This window comes from Chaetodon trifascialis, chromosome 5, assembly GCF_039877785.1.
Source record: "Chaetodon trifascialis isolate fChaTrf1 chromosome 5, fChaTrf1.hap1, whole genome shotgun sequence".
Classification (NCBI taxonomy): domain Eukaryota; kingdom Metazoa; phylum Chordata; class Actinopteri; order Chaetodontiformes; family Chaetodontidae; genus Chaetodon; species Chaetodon trifascialis.
In genome coordinates, this window is record NC_092060.1 from 5,260,482 (window position 1) to 5,280,714 (window position 20,233).

The window sequence follows — 20,233 nt, forward strand, 5'->3', positions numbered from 1 at the left end:
GCTATTTAAAGACACTCCATTTATCATCATTCATTGTTAGAACAGCAGTGCTTCTCAATGACTAATTTATTACATTGTATTTTGTTGTACAGTAACAAATAAAAAAAAACACCTAATCTTTTGAGTGTGTAATATCAGCTCCTTTTTATTTGTTTTGCCTTCATTTACACAAATACAAAACTGCAAAACACAATCCCCAAATTATAAATGATAGTCTTGTCATGTGGACTCTACAGATTGTTCCCCTGTGCAGACGGTGAATGGAGAAGTCACATCACTTTAAATAACGACCAGCCAGACTGGTTTTAAGGTCAACTTTTATTACCCACACACTGGGGAAAACTGACGTTCTATCTACAAACATGATGTGGATACAGGTGGTTTGAATCTACTATTACAGGATAAGCTTGGCCATATTCTATAGTTTACTACTTATTGTCAACAAATCCTCTGAAAAGACTAATTACAGTGTGTGTATCCAAAGCCTCATATATCTTATTCCTCTGTGCCATACACACACAGTCGTTTGTATTGACTCAAGCTATGTGTTAGATGGTTTTGAAAGATTTCACTCTTCAGTAGGAACAGTGAGCATGGAGCTGACAGCCTCAGACACGGTGGGAAGTCAGAGAGAACTGAGGGACGGGTAGACACATTGTTGGTTTTGTGGAATTTGTCAGTAAATAGAACACTTTGGAAAAACTCCAGACCTGTCCTTTAAGATGGTGCCATTTTAAAACTGTCTTTTCAACATTTAGTCCCGTGTGTCACATCAGTGTCACATTACTTAAAGAACAATAACCAATTGTCACAAACAATGGTAGATATTTACAGAATCTTCCAATAGGGGCTTTAATTTCAGGGCCCACGGCTAATCTCTGCAGGACAATGAGAAACAAGGCCAGAGACCTGATTCTGCTACAGACACCACAGGAGAAACCAGAGTCTGGGCTGATCCAAACAGGATTATTCACTGTGTTAATGCTGAAAGGCTCAAACTGAAGGATGTCTGACTCTGGTCTCTGCTCTTTGTCCTTAAAAAGGTTGACAGAGAAACAATGATATACACCACTGGTGTGCCTACAGCCGACACCGCTTCCCAACATCTTGACACTTGGAGGATCTTGAGGGATTTGATCTACCACAGAAACCTACAGCTGGGTCACAAATGAAAGGACAGTTCAGCATAAAGTATGTTATGACGTCATCGTTATGCCAGAAGCTGTGCGCTGTAGGGATGCACACCCATTCTCTAACTAGTTAACGCAGATTTTCCTTTCACGTGTCACCCGCCTGTAGTTGCAGTGTATACCCGCAGTGAAAATGCAGTGGGCCAAGCAGTGGGTCACTGGTCCTTGCGAGCACCCTTAGTGACTCTGTGAGCGTGTGAAACATAAAACAGATGATTAGCTCCAGACACGACGCTGACAAGCATCTCATCAAAAAGGATCATCCCTTTATTAAATCATTTCAAATAAGCGACAAAAAAACATATATAAACAGTGCTGAAATGCAACAGGGTTTTTCAAGACTTCACAGGTGATGTTTATTTCACATTTATGCATATAATACAGTATGTATATTTGTTACGGCCAGTTCAACTGTAAGCACATGCACAAGACTTTCAGTTTAAAGACAATTTTCCACATGGTCTTGGCTAGAAACTGCAACAGTGACAGTCACTGCTAAACTAGTCATTCACTCTTTGCAAGAAGCAGCAACAAAATGGCAACAAAAAAGTGACATTGTACTGAAACGACACAGAACAAATTTAAAATGGGCTTTCAGAGCCCCCTCTCTTTAGAGAGGTGACAGGCAGTAACAATAAAACCATGTTCTAACAGATCCACTGTAGCTATGGCAGAGGCAGCAATACTGACTAATAAATAACAAAAGGACAAAGGGATTCTGAAACCGCCACATTCTCCTGCACCGCGCTCCTCTTCTGATACCGTGTCACCAGCTGCCTGCCTGCACCCTGACCAACCACCAGGAGTCTCTGTTGCAGTGAGAGGCATGATCCCTCACCAACTCCCTACCAGCAAACACTGAAAACCGTGTTTCATCGGGCTGGAGCCGCAAATCCCCGACAGCAAAAGGGAAGTCTAACGTAAACATCTGAACTCTGAACAGGGCTGTGGGGTTGGAGGGTTTTTTTTTTTTGTTCTGGGTGGTGGAGAAGAGGCAGCAACATCACCAGTTCCAAACATCTCTGTGAGCCAGTGAACATGTGACACTATGGCTTAAGAAGAGTCTCAGCGTGATCTGCACCACGACAAGCAAAACATGTTTTCCAGGATAATGAATATCTGCAGTAGACAGATTACAAGTGATGTCACGATGAGGCATGGGGGACAGAAAACTGACAAATGACCGAGAGCTGATGATGATGAGTACACTGATTTGTTGTTTGAGTTGACTTTGAATCATGAACTGCACAGAGTGCAAATGTAATACATGGAAAATGTTAAATATCCTAAGCAGGAATCTGCAGGCTCTCGGTGCACAGCTGTGATTAGCATGCAGCCATCAGGTCAGAACCCTGGATGTTGTTTTGCACAGGAGCTGGTGAGAAAGACGGCTGTTTATGCTGTGAAAGAACTACTGCAAACGTTTGTCAGGCTCTATGATTAATGCTAGCATTACTACAATAATATCCACATGTCTATTTTAAAGCTAACATAACTCGTGTAGGTGGGACTATGTGCTTTGAATCCATGCTGCCTGTCGCTGGTTAGGGACACAGACACAGCTCATGTCTCCGTACATACAGAGCTGACTGTGTGTCATCTGGGTTAGTTATTACTGACACTAGCTGCCTTATCTCGCTGGAATACTGTGTCCTGTTTGCCAGCCAGAGCTGACAGACGTCTGTAGTGTGCCACATGGTACAAAGAGCTTCAGCAGAAATGTACCCCTAAGCATTCATTTTGATGGTTTCTAACAAACTGCTTTATTTCTGAACCTCAATGTCCACGTGTAAGTTTTCTACCCCCTGCTGCGTGTGCATCCTCAATTTAGTTCTGATCCTTTCTTAAAGTAGATTCTTATTATTGCCATGAAAGTTTATGTATATTTAGTCAGTTCTGGCTAATGGGGCAATTCTATCGACTTTTCCATGCTGACCTGCTGTTCGCTCACACTCTGCTGTATGTTTGGAACTGGTCTGCTGCTGCTCAGTACTCAGGGTCCTGGGACTTAAGAAAGATAGAGTCTGACTGAAGTCTAAAACATGCTTCTGAAAAGATGCTTTCCAAACAGATGGAATCAGAGGTTTCAGGGTTACAGCAGCTCAAAAACCTGTGGTGCAGGTCTGCTGATGGGTTGAGCTTAACAAAAATGTAGGTCTTTGTATTCAGACTTTCCAAGACTGAAATCGTTTTTCTTTCTTTTCCCTGTTCTGATGTGATAAATGCAACACTGCTGCCTGGTGCACATACTGAGATAATGACAAACACCCCTATCTGCAGACTCAGAAACATGTGTTAGGCTTTGATACTAAGAGTCCATGATGTTGCTGATCAGAGCCCAGTCATCCAGGTTTGGGTTCAGGGTTTGGGTTCGGGTTATGGAATGTGTGGGGGTTCTACATCAAGGCTCTCCGGGGTTCTCCTTACTTTCGTTTGCTCTTGGTGTCAGTGGTCTGGAAGACACTGGAGGCCGACATGAGGTTCTCTATGTACTGACCCAAAACTTGGTTCTCCGACTTCAGCTTCAGGTTCTCCTCTTTGACAGCATCCACTCTGGCAGACAGGTCTGGACACACAAACACAGTCATCAGCATGTGCACCACAAAGACAAAAGCCCACAGAAATCAGAAAAAAAAAGAAACAAGAAACACCAGATCTCTGACTTAAAGCCGATGGGGCCGCTTTAGATCGCCATCTAGTTGACACAGGCCCAAAAAACTTTACCAAAAGAATCTGTTTTCTTTGACAAAAAAGACAATGCAGCGGTTCTGTTTCCTGTGCTGTGTGTGCTCTATCAGGACTAACCTGCAGCAGACACGCAGCACAGTCAGGACTCAGTGTCACTCACATCAACTACAGTGCTTTGCTTTATCACACGGGATGCAATGTGGCTGTAAAACAGCTGGTAAGAATACAGCAAACCTGAGGAGACACACTGATGTTCAACACACAGAAGCTGAGCTGGGCTCATGAAATACACACTGGTGGTGTTGTACACTGTGCTGAGGATCATCCATCCTGAATGATAAGACAGAATCTTCTGTGAAGAAGATTCTGTCTGTCTGTCTATTGGTTTGGGGTACACTAGACAGACTGATGACTAAAAAAGACTAAAATGTCAACAGGTTTCAAAGATACCTCTGAAACTAGAGGTGAGATTTGTTGTTTGCATTGTCAAACTCTCTCTACTGGTTGTGGTGCTAATACCAAATGATAAGAGTGAGCTGCAGCTGGCTGAAGAGCAGAGATGGATCATCTTCACACCATAGTCATATCTGGCTCTAGTGTGAAAATCACACAAGATAACACCAATGATGGGGATATTGATGTGTGTCGCTATTTGGCACGCTGCAGTCATAACAATCTGGGTGTGATGTCTGATGATGTGTCGCATTCCAAAAAATCTTATCTTTGATCTGAAAGTCCAGCCTGAGCATGCTGCACTGACTCTGATCACCTGACTGCTGGCGCTTGGTGGATGGACAGTTTGTCTGATATGTGTGTGTGTGTGTGTGTGTGTGTGTGTGTGTGTGTGTGTGTGTGTGTGTGTGTGTGTGTGTGTGTGTGTGTGTGCGTGTGTGTGCGTGTGTGTGTTTGTCATACCTTCTAAAGTATGTTGGAGCTCCAGCACCTGGTTGATGAGCCTCGTCTTCTCTTCCAGCTCAGCCTGATTCTCCATGTCACCTGCAGACAAGTAAAGGGCCAGGACACCATGCACTACCTGACTGGGATATGAAGGAGGGAAGACGTGTGTGTGTGTGTGTGTGTGTGTGTGTGTGTGTGTGTGTGTGTGTGTGTGTGTGTGTGTGTGTGTGTGTGTGTGTGTGTGTGTCTCACCATCGTCTGAGCTCATGGTGAAGTACTCGTCTTCCTTTTTGGAATGCAGGGCTGCGATTCTCAGGAACACTGCAAGATTTTGGAAAGATATACTATTACATCAAATTTTAGAGCTTTCTGACGAACCAGGAGACGCTATGGCAATTACATAGCTCATTAAATGCTAGGTGTCCGCACCAAAACTCTATGTATGTGATAAGATAGATTTTCACAAATAGCATTTAGTGGTAGGGCGAGTTTTCTTATGAAAACTATGAATTACAACAACAGTCCAAATATCATATATAAGCTGCGCATATTTGCCAAAAGGAAAAACCGTTTTGTCTTTATGTTCTTTTTAACGGAGTTCCACATTGCGATCTCAACATGCAAGAGATGCATCGTGATTGAATGACGTTAGATCACACACTACGGGATTAAGGGAAAAAACTATTAAAGCACAACTGCATGATTGACCTGATGTAAAGCTAATGAGAGCAGAGCCCCCACAGCCGACATACCGAGAGGTATCTGCGGTGACTTTTGCTTGCTGAAAGTATTGTAAACCACTGTTAGCTTGTTAGCTGCCTTCACTGCAGCCGGTGACAGAGAAGGCCAGCTGACGGAAACAAACAAACCCTGAAGCCAGGCCTGCTGGTGTTAGCATGCTAACAGTTAGCTAGCATGCTAACACCCACTGATGTTCAGCTTCACCTTCCGCACAGTACAGCGAATAAGCAGCAGTGTGAACTCGGGACACATACCTTACGACGTGGAAAAACAGTGACTGCCGCGCTGAAATGCAGAATTTCCAGAGGAAACTTGTGTAAATTCCCACAGCTTGTGTTTAGCACCAGCTGGGTTCAGTGCGTCCAGCTCGCCATCATCAGCCTAATACCGCACACAGCCGCCAGGGGTCTCAGGGCGCCGGGAGAGAACAAGAGCAACATCCCTGCAAGGAAACCATTCACACGAGACAGGCTTGGCTCTGACTGTTTCCATGCCTGTAGAAAAGAGATCTCAGCTGTGTACAGATGGCTGTTTTAACCTTCTCGTGCCTCTTTTTCTCCATAGTCGATCTACAGCATCCCAAGAGGTAAAGTAGAGGCACAGAGGCAAGTTTGATCTCCATCTTTGTGGCATATCATGAGTGGATGGCAAGTTGCACTAAATGTACATTGCTGTGTACAAAATATTCTGATAGAGAGGTGAAGGTAGGAAGGCAGGGTGGAATATGTATGGGATATTTTGTAGACATGCATATTTGTATACTGCATTTGCATAATGTATGAGCATCCATAAGTCTGTACGTGTGCTATGTACATGATATAGTGTGTATCTATTCATGTGTGTACTGTATGTATCCATGTACAGTTTATTTGTATATTGAGAACCTTTAAATGAAAAATCTGACAATCAGCCTCACTTTTAAGATGGACATGTGTGTTCAAAATGAATGATGGCTGCACAAAATGAGTACACACACTTAAGCGCGTGCAGGGGGAACTCAAGTCCAGCTCAGGGAGGCGAAGGAGCAGCGAAGGAAACTGGAGCAGAACGACAGCATGAGGGAGGTGTGGGACGGGATGAAGACCATTGCCGGCTGCAGATAGAAGCGGGGTGCCACCATCGAAGGAGATGTGGAGAGAGGGAACCAGTTGAATAACTTCTTCAACAGGTTTGACCACCCCAACTCATTCGCACCTCACAGTAGTACTGCAGCCCCCTCCCCACCCTCTGTTCTCTCTCTCCCTCTGGACACCAGCACAGAGGAGACCATCCCCCCACCCAAGATCACAGCAGCCCAGGTGTGCGGAGAGCTGAGGAGGCTTCAACCTAGCAAGGCAGCGGGTCCAGGAGTATCACCTTGACTGCTGAGGGCCTGCGCGTTGGAGCTGGGAAACCCCCGACAGCGCATCTTCAACCTGAGCCTGGAGCAAGGGAGGGTCCCTCAGCTGTGGAAAACATCCTGCACAGGGATGGAGTGGGACAAGGAATCGGCCCTGGCATTTTGGACCAGACCGGCCCACCACATTCGATAACACACACCTTTTCGGTCTTTTCGGTCTCTTGAATGTGTATACCAGCTGTGCAACTCTTTAAAACCACGTACCTTAAGTCATGCAATGAGTTAACGGGAATCATTAAATACTTCCAAAAAGTGTAATTTATTAACACTACAAAAAAGTACTCCACCACTCCATCACAGTCATGGATCTTTAAGCAGGATTCATCCTATTGGGTGTACTCATGTGTTTCAGGGAGGAAGAAAAGTGAAAGAATAGAGATGAGAAATGATGGATCAGACGCTAACTCTTCAGTCCAAAAGGATGAATGTAGCTGAACTCCTGAATGAACTCTGAACTCTGTGTGTGTATGTTTGAGAGAGAAAGAGAGAGAGATTTAATTATTGGTCAGAAACTGACTAGAATACAAACTAACCTGGCCATCGAACATTAGCCAAAAATATGTTACTGACGTTTTATCATTGTCAGATTTCCCAAGGGGTTGGGCTCACCGCAGGTTTTACTGCATGTCGCTGTGCAATGTGGCCACCACCACTGTCATCAGCCACGGGAGCTGATGAAGGCCCTGCTGTGGCAAACATAGCAGAAATTTTTGTGCATTTGGCAGCGTTGGCTTGAAGAGCCAGCTTCTTTTTCTCTCACAGTTTTTCCGCACCTCCTTTTCGTTTTCTCTCCATTCTCGCAGATCTTAACACATTACGTTACCGACACAAAAGGGGTAGTGTGTCATGATATGATTGGGCGAGATGAGCCCCGTCACGTGTCAGTGAAGAAAATAACCTATGGGCCTCAGACCAGCGTGTGTCGAGGGCCGGCCGGTGGTTATGAACAAACTTTTGCGCTGACTTTTTTTTCCCGAATGCATTACTGTACGCTGGCAGGACCAAAGTGAAAGGGGTTGGTGTTTAACGATGTGATTGGGCCAGCCCAATGTCAATCGTGCCGCTGATCAACTGTCTGGTATTATAGGCCGGTCAGACCAATCTTTAAGAAGGTGGGAGTGGAGGAGGCCATTGTCTGCTTGCTACACTGATCCCTCTACCACCTGGACAGGGGCAGCGGTGTGGTGAGGATTACATTTTTGGACTTCTCCAGCGCTTTCAACACCATTCAGCCTCCGCTCCTCAGAGAGAGACTGACAGAGATGGGAGTAGGCTCACACCTGGTGGTCTGGATTACAGACTATCTGACAGGCAGACCTCAGTATGTGAGACTTGGGAACGTTAAACATTAATGTCAACATTCCTCAATGTCCTGACTGGAATCTGTACAACACTCTGTTCAACATGCACCTTAACCTGCATTCTGTTTGCACTGGACATTTAAACTCTGGACATCTCATTTAAACTCATGTAAACACTTGACATTTAAACTTGCTTTCTGTTGCATTGGACATTTCTACTTTTACTTCTGTTTGGACATTTTTACTTTTAATTCTGAGGCCTGTGATGAAATGTAGGGAGTCACTGTGCAGCAGAGTGCAGCATGGTGTATGTATTGTAACATGAATTACATAGCAAGGTGAGGTTTACACTTTCGTTACTGCGAAACATGAGACACCATGTTCCATAAAGTCTGTCAGACTTAAAGGTATTTGCAAGGTTACAAACACAATGTGTTTTAGAAGAACATGATCTTGTGGATTAGAAATCATTAAACATATGTATACGATGAACAGTCCTATTTCTGAAGAACCCTTATCTCATAGGCCGACTCTTTAATTGCTTGAAATCTTCAGAGCTGGATTTGAAAGTACTTGAGCAGGATTCCCCGCAGTAGTCCAATCACAGTCAGCAGAGACATAATGGCAAAGTCACCCAAAGTCAGGTAAAAACCAAGTAACCTGCAAACCACAGAGCACGCACATTACAAAAAAAATCATACATTTAGATATTTTGGAAAAACAGCGAGGTGTGGGTCAGATTTGTTACCGTTCCTCGCCAGACTTGATATATCCTTCGAAATAGATCTGTCGGGCAACCATGTACACAAGTCCTCCTACAACTGCAGTCATTTCATTGAAGAACATCCCACAGGTCCATATCATCACCAGGAACAAAGGGTAACACTCCACACAGTTCTGACTGCAAACACACACCACAGCACACACAGCCAACGTTAATGTCACAACATCTTTGACGAGGTAGAAGAAAGACATGACATGGCATATTAGAATTTTGGAAAGGTGATATTTAGTGCTGACACTCAGTCTCTTCATTCAATACTCAGGGTATTTTCTAAAATCACATTCTTGCTCAGCTGCAAAAGCCTCTGAAACAGCTCTCAGGCCATCATAGAAGAGCAGCCTTTCCCCTTTCCTTATCACTGTATTCATGTATTTAGCAATAAATAAAGGTCATATTCAGTATATATATATATATATATATATATATATATATATATATATATATATATATATATATATATATATATATATATATATATAGCATGGTAATATTTGTTTTGATAAATTAGCCCTGAGTGCAATGTACAGCTGAGGCATTTAATTAGTTTAGCAGGTATTTGATTATACATAAACAAAACTATTGGGCAAATATATATTTTGATGTGATAAGTGCTAGATGAGTTGTCAGGTAATTCTAGGGGAGACATGAATGTTTCACAGCATGTCATAAAAATCCATCCAATAGCTGTTAAATGAATGTCACATCTGCTCCATAAACGTCAAACTCACTACATGTAGCTGCTTTATGCTTTTCTATCTGTGCCACTATATTTTGCAGTTGTAAGTGTTGTCAGTGTAAAAGCACGACTGAGAGTTGGTTAGCATGATCAACATGCAGTGTTGAAAATACTATTCAGAGTGTGACAGGCTGCTGATGGATGTCTTTTGAATGTCATTTTAGCAGCTTTGTAACTGTCTGGTATTTGAAAAGATTCTTAGTCCTCTTACTGTGCACGGAAAATCCTCTGAAACTCTGGGGGCCCGGTGACAGACGGAGGCTTGATATTAAAGGCCAACCTGCACAAGCCAACTCTCCGGGCTAACCTGGCTAGAAGGAGACAGTAACAGTGAAGTCTGAGTCTCCTCAAAGACTCAGACAAACCATGACAGTGTATCTTAACACAGAGTAATCCATGCAGCTCAAGGTTTGCAGCCTGTTTCAGGCCATCCTTCAATGGACACATTTTCAAACTAACACTTTTAAAACTGAAATCTCAATCTCATTGAGCTATGCGGTGAATCAGGCTGTATGTAATTTAAAAAGTTTTATAAAGTGTTGTTACAGTATGTTTCTTCTTCAAGTCTGACCCCCCCACAACACCAGCATGGTGACATGGGAGCAGTGGTGCCTGAAGAATGCCTTTGTTTTTTAAGCGACCCGTCCTGTGTTATTAACACTGACATGTGTGTCTGAACTACTTTTGCACCCAAAAATGTGCCAGTAATATTTGCACATTGTCACTTAACTTCTGCTGCTTGACTTCAGGGAGTAACGATCATGATGAAATTAACATTAGCCACAGAAGGACGGAGCAGCAGCACCAGATACATGAGCTGTTGGCTAATAGCACCAACGTAGCATCAGGTGCAGATTGTTGTTCGCTTCATATGTGCTTCAATTCCTTCTTTCTGTCATTAATTTAATCATTAATTTAACTTAATTTTCAAGCAGGGCAAGCTGATAGAACTCTGAGGACACTTAATTTCTGAGAATGGCATTGACTATGTATGACCCGCCCTCCTCTGCCCCAGATTGGGTTAACCTGATATTCATACCCAACCAACCAAAGAAGGCAACAACGAGTAGTAGCCAATCAGAGTCAGAGTAAGGTGGATCATGCCTTTGCTATCCTAGGAATAATAATTGTAGCACGATACTACATAGCGCGCATTAGAGGAGATTTGTAAGTGGGTATACGCAATGCCTACGGAAAAATAATTGGGTATACGCCGTACACCTGCGCATACCCTGCGCTACACCACTGCCTGCTACTCTTACTATTAAACAGGTATATTTAAGTATGTATACAGGCATTTTCAACTCACCCATTTGCAGGGCAGACAGAAAAGACACCGCAGCCAGCAAAATCGGGGCGTCGGTTTCCATCGTTCACTGAAAATTCAGCTTTCCGCACAGTTTCTCTAAAGTACAGCGTAGGCTATACATAACACGCAGGAGGTACCTTCTGAGGCAAGGCAACTGTGGCGCGTCCCTAAACAACCGCTCTCATGTTGTTTTCAAAGCCCTGCCCTCCCTGCTGCTGAACAGATGAGAGAGGGGAGGGCTCAGATATCTGCAGCAGCTCAGATCCTCAAGCTGTTCATCAGCACAATGCAGAGGACAAAGTGCAATAAAAACAAACAACATACACAACAACATTGTGGAGGTGGAAAACTTGCAGGGCATGAACTCCTCTCTCTCTTTTTCCATTCTTTAAAGAATCATTTCTGTCACTTGTTCACGCAAACAGTTATCACGTCTCCTCTTGGTAATGACTGTCTTTCACTTCCACCTTTGTAGCCGCTCACAACAGCTATTCATTTAACTTAGACTTTTCCTTCAGACATGGTCAAAGTAGTTTCTTTCAGGCTTGCTGTTGCCTAATGTTTCACAGCAGGTATGTTTGCTAAAACTGCCATGCCAGCTTTGAAAGTCAGGGATATTTGGAGGCAGTGATCGTTGCAGACCTAAATCTTTAGAGATTCCAAGATACCAGATATGACAGACAGAATTTGAATTGCACCTTTTATAGGACAAATCAGACGTAGTGTATTCCCATACTTGATGATGATGAGCCTGACGGTATGAGGTACCCCAGTATATTATTTTTGGAATATTTATTGAGTGTTACCTTACACTATTGGATTTGGTACTTTATGGAGAGCTGTGCACACTATTATGCATGTTGTTATAGGGCTCATTTTACTCACTGTGAATTTCTTTGTATTCTTGTATTTTTCTGTCCTCATGTAACCTGCAAATCATCTGACGATGACCTCCTGTGAACCTGCAAACCATGCTCCTTAGTTTGAACTCTGTGGCATTCCACTCGATAAGACTGACACCAGATGGGCCCACAGACTCCTCTCTTATCTGTCTGTCTTGTTCGATACATGCCTTGAAACCAACACATACACATCTTTTGTATTATATTTCAGTTAGTTCACGTGAACTTTGGTTGGCCTGTTCACGTCAGAGATAACTGGCCAAGACTGGCCAAGTGCAACCTCTGTATGGGACAAGTCCCAGCCCAAGAAGATACACCCGCAAGTCTGTGCTCGCTCTGGCTGGGATCCTGTGAGAGCTCTGTCACTTCGAGCCCAGCGCTGCCTTGCTTTACCTGTGACCTGAATAAACTTTACATCTGTGAACTAAAGATTTCTTCTGTCTTCTAGGGCTTCCAACAAAACAATCAGAGCTAACAATGTGAACACACATATATATACACATGGCTGCCATACATAGCTAAGCACATGCTTACTCATGATATGTGTTTTGTCTGTACAATGTAGGCCACGCTATTTCCATGTCACATTAGACGGATTGCATCATGTTACTGTATGATGTTCATGTCTGATGGCAGCGTGCATCGTCACTTGGAACATGATGAATGTTATTTTTCTCAGGACAAGATGAAGCTCTTAACATTTCTGCCCATGTTGATCAACTGTGCAGCTGAGATGGAGTGGAAATCTGAGAACAGAATAGAATAGAAACACTCGCTGATACAGGAAGAAAGTTTTTTGGTCTGATGACTCGTTGTGCTCTAACTGTCAAAATATTCTTCTCTTAGGATAGAATGACCCGCCCTGCACTGCCTGCGATTGTTTAACCCTAACCAATCATCAGTCCTCATGCCTACACCAACCAAACTAACGACGGCAACACGTACTAGCCAATCACAGGCGGAGGCATTCCTTTTCCATCCTAGGAAAAAAATGGACACGACGTGGCCTGAATGCTGCGAAACGTGCACGCTGGAGCGTCATCCCACAGGTTGCAGGTCGTGTGTACATCGCTTTTGCCTCAGCATCTGTCCTCTCTGGTTAATTCTCACTCGATCACTAACGATTCAGTGAAGGAGGGGGAGCACTGCTGGGCGCAGGATGGGGAGGCGGACGCCGTCTGGTTTACTTTGACGTAAAGCAGAAGCGTTATGAAATCAGAAAATGTGTCAAAGTAGCAAAAGAAAAAAAAACAACAGAATAATAACATGCATGGTTCATCCATTACCACCCAGAGCACTGCCTTAACTGCAAGATCAAACTGTTCGCTTCAGTTAAACTTCATTTAACAAAAAAACAAATAAACTTCTATTCAAATTTGTTCCAGTTTAAGTGTGATCGTGCATTTGTTGTCTCAGTGAAAGCTTCCAGGTGAAGAGTAAACTCGGGCTGGAGAGGCTCGTCACTTGCCATATCATGCCATTCCCATGACGGCCCGTGGGTGACAGGAGAAGCGGCCATCCAGCAGCTGCTGCAGCATGGACAGCGACGAGGAGAACATGGAGGAGGCCGTGGAAGGTAAGCGACGGCTGCCTCTCAGTTTATGTCTCCGGAGAAGACACGGCACTGGCTGTGGGCGATATTTCTCAGTTGTTTTGAGATTCGGCTCTCAGTACTCGGTAAATCTCCATGAGTCAGTGTGTCAGCGGGCCCGCTCGGTAACTTCCGAGCGCCTCGGACTTTATTTCAGAAGGGAAGCCGCTTGACAAGTGAGGGAGGGCGGCCTGGATGACACGAGCGTCCCGCCGGCACCTTGGCGGCTGGACGGACGTGGACAGGAAAGGTTTTGCAGTTTCACTCTGCTACACGTGGGCTCGCCTCAGGGATACAAAGATGGGTGTGGTGTTCTTTTTTTAAGATTTGAACTGCTGAGTATTTCATCAAGTTAATAAAAAATGTGCTGCGTTCCACACACTCCTGTGTTTGTCCAGGCAAACGGAGCCCAGAGCTGACACACTGGAGTCTGCTTTGCTTTGAAACGCTGGCATCTCGTTGTAAATGGAGCATGACTGAGAGCCATCAGTGTAAACCTGGAGAATCAAATCTTTCCTCCAAAAGTCTACATCTGACCATCACAGTCCTGCCTCTCCCCAGAGACACCCATGGCCACCGGGGGCCCTCAAAATACAGGAGCTCAGGAAAAGACTGAGGGTGAATGGACAGATTTGACAAAACCACTGCTGCTATAAGGGGTTATATGGTTATGTGACTAACGAGCAGGGTCCTGAAACACTTTTTAAGAATGCTGAGATGAGAGGAGATTGACAGTATTTGGACACGGCACCTCTTGAGTCCTGAAAAATGAAAAGCATTGGAGTGAAGCTGCACTGATTACAGAGGACAACATGAGCGTCTGGTCTCAGAACTATGTGGAGCCAAGAATGCAGTCAGTCCAAAGAAATCACCAGACTCAACTGTGTGTGTGTGTGTGTGTGTGTGTGTGTGTGTGTGTGTGTGTGTGTGTGTGTGTTCAGGTCCATTGGATGACGATGGTCAGCCACATGGGTTCTGCACAATAACCTACTCATCCAGCGATCGTTTTGAAGGACACTTCACTCATGGAGAGAAGAACGGAAAGGGCAAGTTCTTCTTCTTTGATGGAAGGTACTGTGAAGATATGGCAGAAAAAATATATGCAGATATTTCCCACAAACACTCGATTTCCTCCATTGTTTAACAGAGCAGGTCTTTGTCAACAAACTCACAGTAGTGTCTACATTCAGAAAGCATGTTGAGATGCTCTGAGGGCCACTGCAGTAAAATGACATTTCAAGACTTCAGTCAGTATTTGAGAAAAATGTGAAACTAATACAAATACTTGATTATAAAGTTAAAATAAGTTGCAAAAAATTGAGGAATAAAGTTTGTGTAAAACAAAAGAAGTAGAAATTTAAGTCCTGTTTTATAGTAGACAGGTGAGAGCAGTCTGTCAGTCAGGCTGTGGATCACCTCAATTTATAGCTTTCAACTGACCTCCATAGATTTGAGGATATTAAGATAAAGGTAAACCACTGAAATGTATGTAAATGTACTTAAATGTTCCTAGCTGGAGCACGGTGGACACTTGGTTTGTTCCATACTGAACCAAAGAGTGCAGAGATCTAATCACAGGTTGATGGGATTGGAAAAGGATAAATCGCAGTAGATGAAATGATATGAAAGGCAGCCACACTCGTTGCACTGCTCTGAGTCAACGTTAATGCTCTGCTGGTGTCGTGCTTATAGCCCATTTAGGCACTTAGCCCTGTTTGTGTGCTTCCCAAAGAAAAGCTCTGGGAGGTTCAACATTGCATTTAAGTGCACTGAGCAGTAATGCTGCCAAACAAGGAGGGAACCAGAGGTGACATACAGAGACAGACCCCAGCTGTGGACTGATCAAAGGACAGTGACGTTTCTGTCCAATACCAGAACAACTGTGACTGTACAGAGGACTGCCAGGAAGAGCTAAAGCATGCATGTTTAATGCAACCTGCCAATCTAATCATAGCATGCAGTGTTTGTACTCAAAGCAGCCTTTTTCTCAGGGTGTTCCTCTGCTAAGCTGAAAATATCAGTTTCATCCTAGAAACATTTTGATTTTTTTCCCCATAATACTGCATGTTTCATCTCAAAATATTCCCCTTTTACTCTCATAATATGACCTTGTAATCCAGGATATCGCTCCTTTTTTCTCATGACTCAATCTACTTCTCAATTTTATTTACATTTTTCTCAAACTGTCAACAATTCCTCAGCACCCTGGAAGGTTTCTATGTAGACGACGCTCTGCAGGGCCAGGGGACGTACACGTATGAAGATGGCGGTGTCCTCCATGGGACCTATGTAGATGGCGAACTCAATGGGCCTGCTCAGGAGTTCGATGGAGAGGGTTGCCTGGTGTTCAAGGGCCAGTACAAAGATAACAACCGCTTTGGGGAATGCTGGATCTACTACCCTGTGAGTCAGCTCAGTGCTCGCTACAGCTCAGTGCCTATGCATACATGTATGGAGAATTGACTGCGTTACATGAGTTCAAGCACTTCTGAGGCCATACTTTAAGTATTTCTCTCACCAATAGAAGTTCTGCATGGCGGGGAGTGTTCTTGAACTCTTTGTTTAAGAAAGAAGCAGTTATGATGCAGTGCCTGAGGTCTGCACACACTGAACATATTAGACATGACATAAATGAATGGTGTTTGTTAACTGTGTGTATTGTGCATGTTGGTGTGTACTGTGGTGCGTCTAGGATGGAGGCTGTGTGTTTGGGGAGGTGAATGAGGACGGGGAGATGACCGGTGACTCTGTAGCGTACATCTATCCTGACAGACAGATGGCTCTCTGCGGGAGCTTCGTGGACGGGGAGCTGATCGAGGCCCGCCTCGCTACCGTGATCTCCAACGAGAGTGGAAGACCTCGCTTTGACATTGCACCCAACAGTGAGTGCGCCTGTCGAGTCGAGCCTGTGTTTGTTAAAAAAGCCAGTAAATGCAAAACAGCAATGAATGGTCTCATATAAGAGATAGTTTGTGCTGTATAAACAGTCCGCTGTAGCAAATCATTTCAATTCTCATGTCAGGTTTAGGGCTGCACGGTGGCGCAGCAGGTAGTGCGCGTGCCTCACAGCAAGAAGGTCACCGGTTCAATTCCCGGGTCAGGCCTTTCTGTGTGAAGTTTGCATGTTCTTCCCGTGCATGCGGATCTCTCCGGTGACCGGTCCAGGGTGTACCCCGCCTCCCGCCCGTTGACAGCCGAGATAGGCTCCAGCCCCCACGACCCCGAAAGGGATAAGCGGCATAGAAAATGGATGGATGGATGGATGTCAGGTTTAGTCTTGACGTCCTGCAGTGGGCTGCTGAACTGCAACTAATATTGTCCGGGGGCTGCAGCATTTAAACAAGACTGCTGTGAAGCAAAGACTTGTGTTTGGTTTAATAGTGTCACACTGACGCTGGCACAGGCACTCATACTTACACTGAAATAATGTTTTGTCTAGCTAGTTCAGTGACTTAATTTTGTGGCAGTAACACAAAAAATGTTAAAAATATAACTTCTTAAAGCTGCAGTAGGTAAGATGGAGAGGAGAGCAGACTTAGCCTGAAAATTTGACCCAACACATGTTCCTCGTCACTCCCCCTCCCTCTCCGCTGCCCTCATGCCCTGCCTCCAAGCCCCTCCTCCCTGCGATGTCTGAGCAGCTGCCGTGACAACCAGTGACGTTAGCCTTAGCATCGGATACAAGCTAACTCTGCCCAGCCGCTACATCACAGTCGCTAACATACAGTACACGCTGCTGAGTGTTACTATAACAATCACCATATTAGCTTTCTAGTTATTAGTTGTCTTAGCCGTATGCTGTTGTTGGCAGCAGCAGTATAGGCAGTTTCTCCTTTGCAGGTGGCTGTTGCTCCGCCATAGCTTCCACTAGCCTCCTGACGCTGCTCACAGAGCTGTTTGACTGAGCGATAGCCAGCAGCATGAGCCGAGGGAGGGGGCAGTTTGCAGCGTTGAGTAGTGATTGACAGATGTCAGACACTCCCTCAGACGCTTCTCTGGCTCTGATTGGTTGTTTTGTGTCGGGTGCAGTGGATTCTTGCATATTGCAGTAGAAGCGGTCGGTGGGACCAATGAAGCCGTTTTTTTTTTCACACATAACATGTTTCATGTACTGCTGTCTGGGCATGGGGACACTTTTAGCAAATATGACAAAAAATATTTTAATACAAGTTATCTGCTGCAGCTTTAATCACTGAGTAGTATCAAATTAAATGGTGAGTTATCACTGTGAACATTCAAATGAATGCTGTGATGACTCAGTGTACTTCCAGATATTTACAATATTGGTCATGTGAGTTCAGGTACGCAATAATACAGACAGTGAATATACAAAATGTAGCACAGGGTGTCTCAATAAATACACAAAATTCAATCAAAGACGGCGATACAGTCCATACTGTGTGTAAGATCAACAACCTGTCTGCTGGCAGGGTGTTCAGGTGCTCCTGTGTATATATCACATTCAGTCATCAGTGTTGACAAGGATTTTTGTATATTGCTGTTAAACCTGTACTTTAGCCCGTGTCACATTAAGCTAATTCATCATATGTATTGTGGGTATCATAGTTTACTGCAGTCAAGACATTCAGGGTGACATCATGGTGTGAATCTTGGAGTAATGACATGAGATGTGCTGGAAGCTGGGTGAGTCATGCTGCACTCAGGGTATCCTCTGCAGCTCTGATTGCATTTGATGCACAGAAGCAAGTGTGCAAACAACTGGACATGAACATGACATGCTCTGTCTTTCAGGTCCTGTGTACTCATACGACAAGTCCACGTCCACCTGTATGGCCACCCACACTCTGCTTCCTGACCCCTACGAGAGCCAAAAGTAAGTCACTTTTGTCCCGTGCATGCTGCGAGCCAGAAAAATGACATCTGAACTCAGCATCACAGTTACAATGGACGTCATATTGTTTCCACGTGTCAGGGTGTTTGTGGCAGACTCTATGATCAAAGGAGCAGGACAGGGCCTGTTTGCAAAGACCGACTCTGAGACTGACACTGTGATGGCTTTTTACAATGGAGTACGCATCACGCACTCTGAGGTATGACCTGCAGAGCACATCCACTGGAACACCTGAACGCCACATGTTGAATATATTGAAGGGGCAAATAAGCTAGTTAGCCAGTGAGCAGACAAGTTGAAAAAGTTAAAAGTGAGGGATAAATAGTTCAAAGAGCTAAAAGTAATAGTTGTTAAATTTGATTGCTAAAAATGGTTTAAATGTGGAGCTACAAGTCCTGCTACATCCTTCAACCATTTGTCTCTTTTTCCATGACTGCATGTCACTCGTCAGGTGGACAGCAGAGACTGGGCACTGAATGGCAACACAATCTCATTGGACGAGGATACTGTGATTGATGTCCCTCAGCCGTTTGACGAGATGGAGAGATACTGCGCGTCTCTGGGTCACAAGGCGAACCACTCCTTCACCCCCAACTGCAAATATGACCCGTGAGTGCAAACTTTCACGTGCATCACACAGTCTTCCTCAGCACGTTAGCATGGAATCGTACATGTTGAAATTGCCTTTTTTTTGGAGCATCTGCAGGTCCATGTTGGCTTAACCTAACTTAACTACAACTAAAAAATAGATTTAAGTGATCTCTCTAAACTTAAGCAAACCCAACCAACTTAAACCTACAGCTGCTAGATTTACTGCTAGCATCGTAACATGACGCATAAGGAATGGGAAAATGACTATGGTTGTGTTTCCTGTCTGAATTTGACTGTTTGTTTTTTCGGTTGTGCAGGTTTGTCCACCCTCGTTTTGGGCCTATCAAGTGCATCCGAACCTTGAGGCCTGTGCAGAAAGATGAGGAGCTGATGGTTGCTTATGGCTACGATCACAAGGGAACGGGGGAAAATGGCCCTGAGGCCCCTGATTGGTACAAGCAGGAGCTAAAAGAGTTCCAGCAGAGACAAGCAGCTCCCACTGGCCAATAAGAATACAGATGAATTCATCTGGACTATAGAACAGTCCCCCTCTACCTGTGCTACCACCTTCCAAGATTCCTGCAGCATCATGGCACCTGATATCCCTTGCAGCTGCAAACCACACCGTAGATATTTGAGAAGTTACTGTGCTTGGTATGGTATTCAAATGGATACTGGTTGATCAGTTCAGTGTGAATGAAGGCCTTGGAGAGCCGAGGCCGAAGCTACAAAGGAACTATGCAAGAAACCAAATGATATTAGAGGAGACCTGTCTCTGGCCGGAGGTGCTGTTCTGCCTGATTACACCACTGTCCTCTTCATCACATATTACTCACATGGAAATCAAGATTTACATGCTTATGGTGCTTAAAAATTTAGGATATGATGAAAAAATTTTACCACTTTTCCCAGTTTTACACTTCATTGTCCGTCAGTTGTTTTACACAGCGGTTAACAGCAGGGCTTTCCTCCAGGTGATGAGTGTTTTGCCACACAGTATTTATCTTATCTGGTTAAACTGTGGAGCTCACCGACACATCACTGGAACTAATTCAGCTGGCTGGCTCCATACATGTCAGTGTAACTTTATAGGCCTACTCATTTAGCATACAGTATATACAGTATATATAACTGACTAATTTATTTATAACATATGAAACCTGTATTTCCTGAGCTTTGCAGAGGTGATTTGTAATGTAAGCAGTCTGGGAGAAAATAATGGGTGGTCTACCATAACAGGAAAGATCCACAT

The 20,233-nt window shown here is 44.2% G+C and overlaps 3 protein-coding genes across 6 annotated transcripts; 1 reads left to right on the plus strand and 2 right to left on the minus strand.

Annotated features, from left to right (window-relative positions):
- Window positions 1–122: 122 nt before the first annotated feature.
- On the minus strand, window positions 123–5,922 carry LOC139331062 (short coiled-coil protein B). 3 transcript variants are annotated; one of them, XM_070962340.1, is made up of 5 exons: window positions 5,771–5,906; window positions 5,028–5,096; window positions 4,794–4,874; window positions 3,618–3,756; window positions 123–1,376 (listed from the first exon to the last, which is right to left on the minus strand). In XM_070962340.1, the coding sequence occupies exons 2-5, from the start codon at window positions 5,041–5,043 to the stop codon at window positions 1,346–1,348; spliced, it is 267 nt and encodes an 88-aa protein (XP_070818441.1). In that variant the 5' UTR covers window positions 5,044–5,096; window positions 5,771–5,906; the 3' UTR covers window positions 123–1,345. The 3 variants fall into 3 exon arrangements, with proteins under 3 accessions (XP_070818441.1, XP_070818443.1, XP_070818442.1); XM_070962342.1 differs by lacking the exon at window positions 123–1,376 and having other exon boundaries at window positions 3,351–3,756; window positions 5,771–5,922; XM_070962341.1 differs by lacking the exons at window positions 123–1,376; window positions 5,771–5,906 and having other exon boundaries at window positions 3,351–3,756; window positions 5,028–5,185.
- Window positions 5,923–5,942: 20 nt separating this feature from the next.
- mgst2 (microsomal glutathione S-transferase 2) lies at window positions 5,943–11,287 on the minus strand. Its single transcript, XM_070962339.1, has 4 exons — window positions 11,046–11,287; window positions 9,948–10,047; window positions 8,965–9,117; window positions 5,943–8,876 (listed from the first exon to the last, which is right to left on the minus strand). Exons 1-4 carry the CDS (start codon window positions 11,104–11,106, stop codon window positions 8,768–8,770), a joined length of 423 nt encoding a protein of 140 aa, XP_070818440.1. The 5' UTR covers window positions 11,107–11,287; the 3' UTR covers window positions 5,943–8,767.
- Window positions 11,288–12,938: 1,651 nt separating this feature from the next.
- Window positions 12,939–20,077, plus strand: setd7 (SET domain containing 7, histone lysine methyltransferase). Of its 2 annotated transcripts, none has more exons than XR_011602192.1 (9): window positions 12,939–13,045; window positions 13,364–13,523; window positions 14,480–14,609; window positions 15,740–15,941; window positions 16,209–16,420; window positions 18,291–18,372; window positions 18,472–18,589; window positions 18,842–18,999; window positions 19,299–20,077. XR_011602192.1 is itself a non-coding variant. In XM_070963328.1 (9 exons), the coding sequence occupies exons 2-9, from the start codon at window positions 13,484–13,486 to the stop codon at window positions 19,489–19,491; spliced, it is 1,113 nt and encodes a 370-aa protein (XP_070819429.1). In that variant the 5' UTR covers window positions 12,939–13,045; window positions 13,364–13,483; the 3' UTR covers window positions 19,492–20,077. The 2 variants fall into 2 exon arrangements, 1 of the variants encoding a protein (XP_070819429.1); XM_070963328.1 differs by having other exon boundaries at window positions 16,231–16,420.
- The last annotated feature ends 156 nt before the right edge of the window (window positions 20,078–20,233 follow it).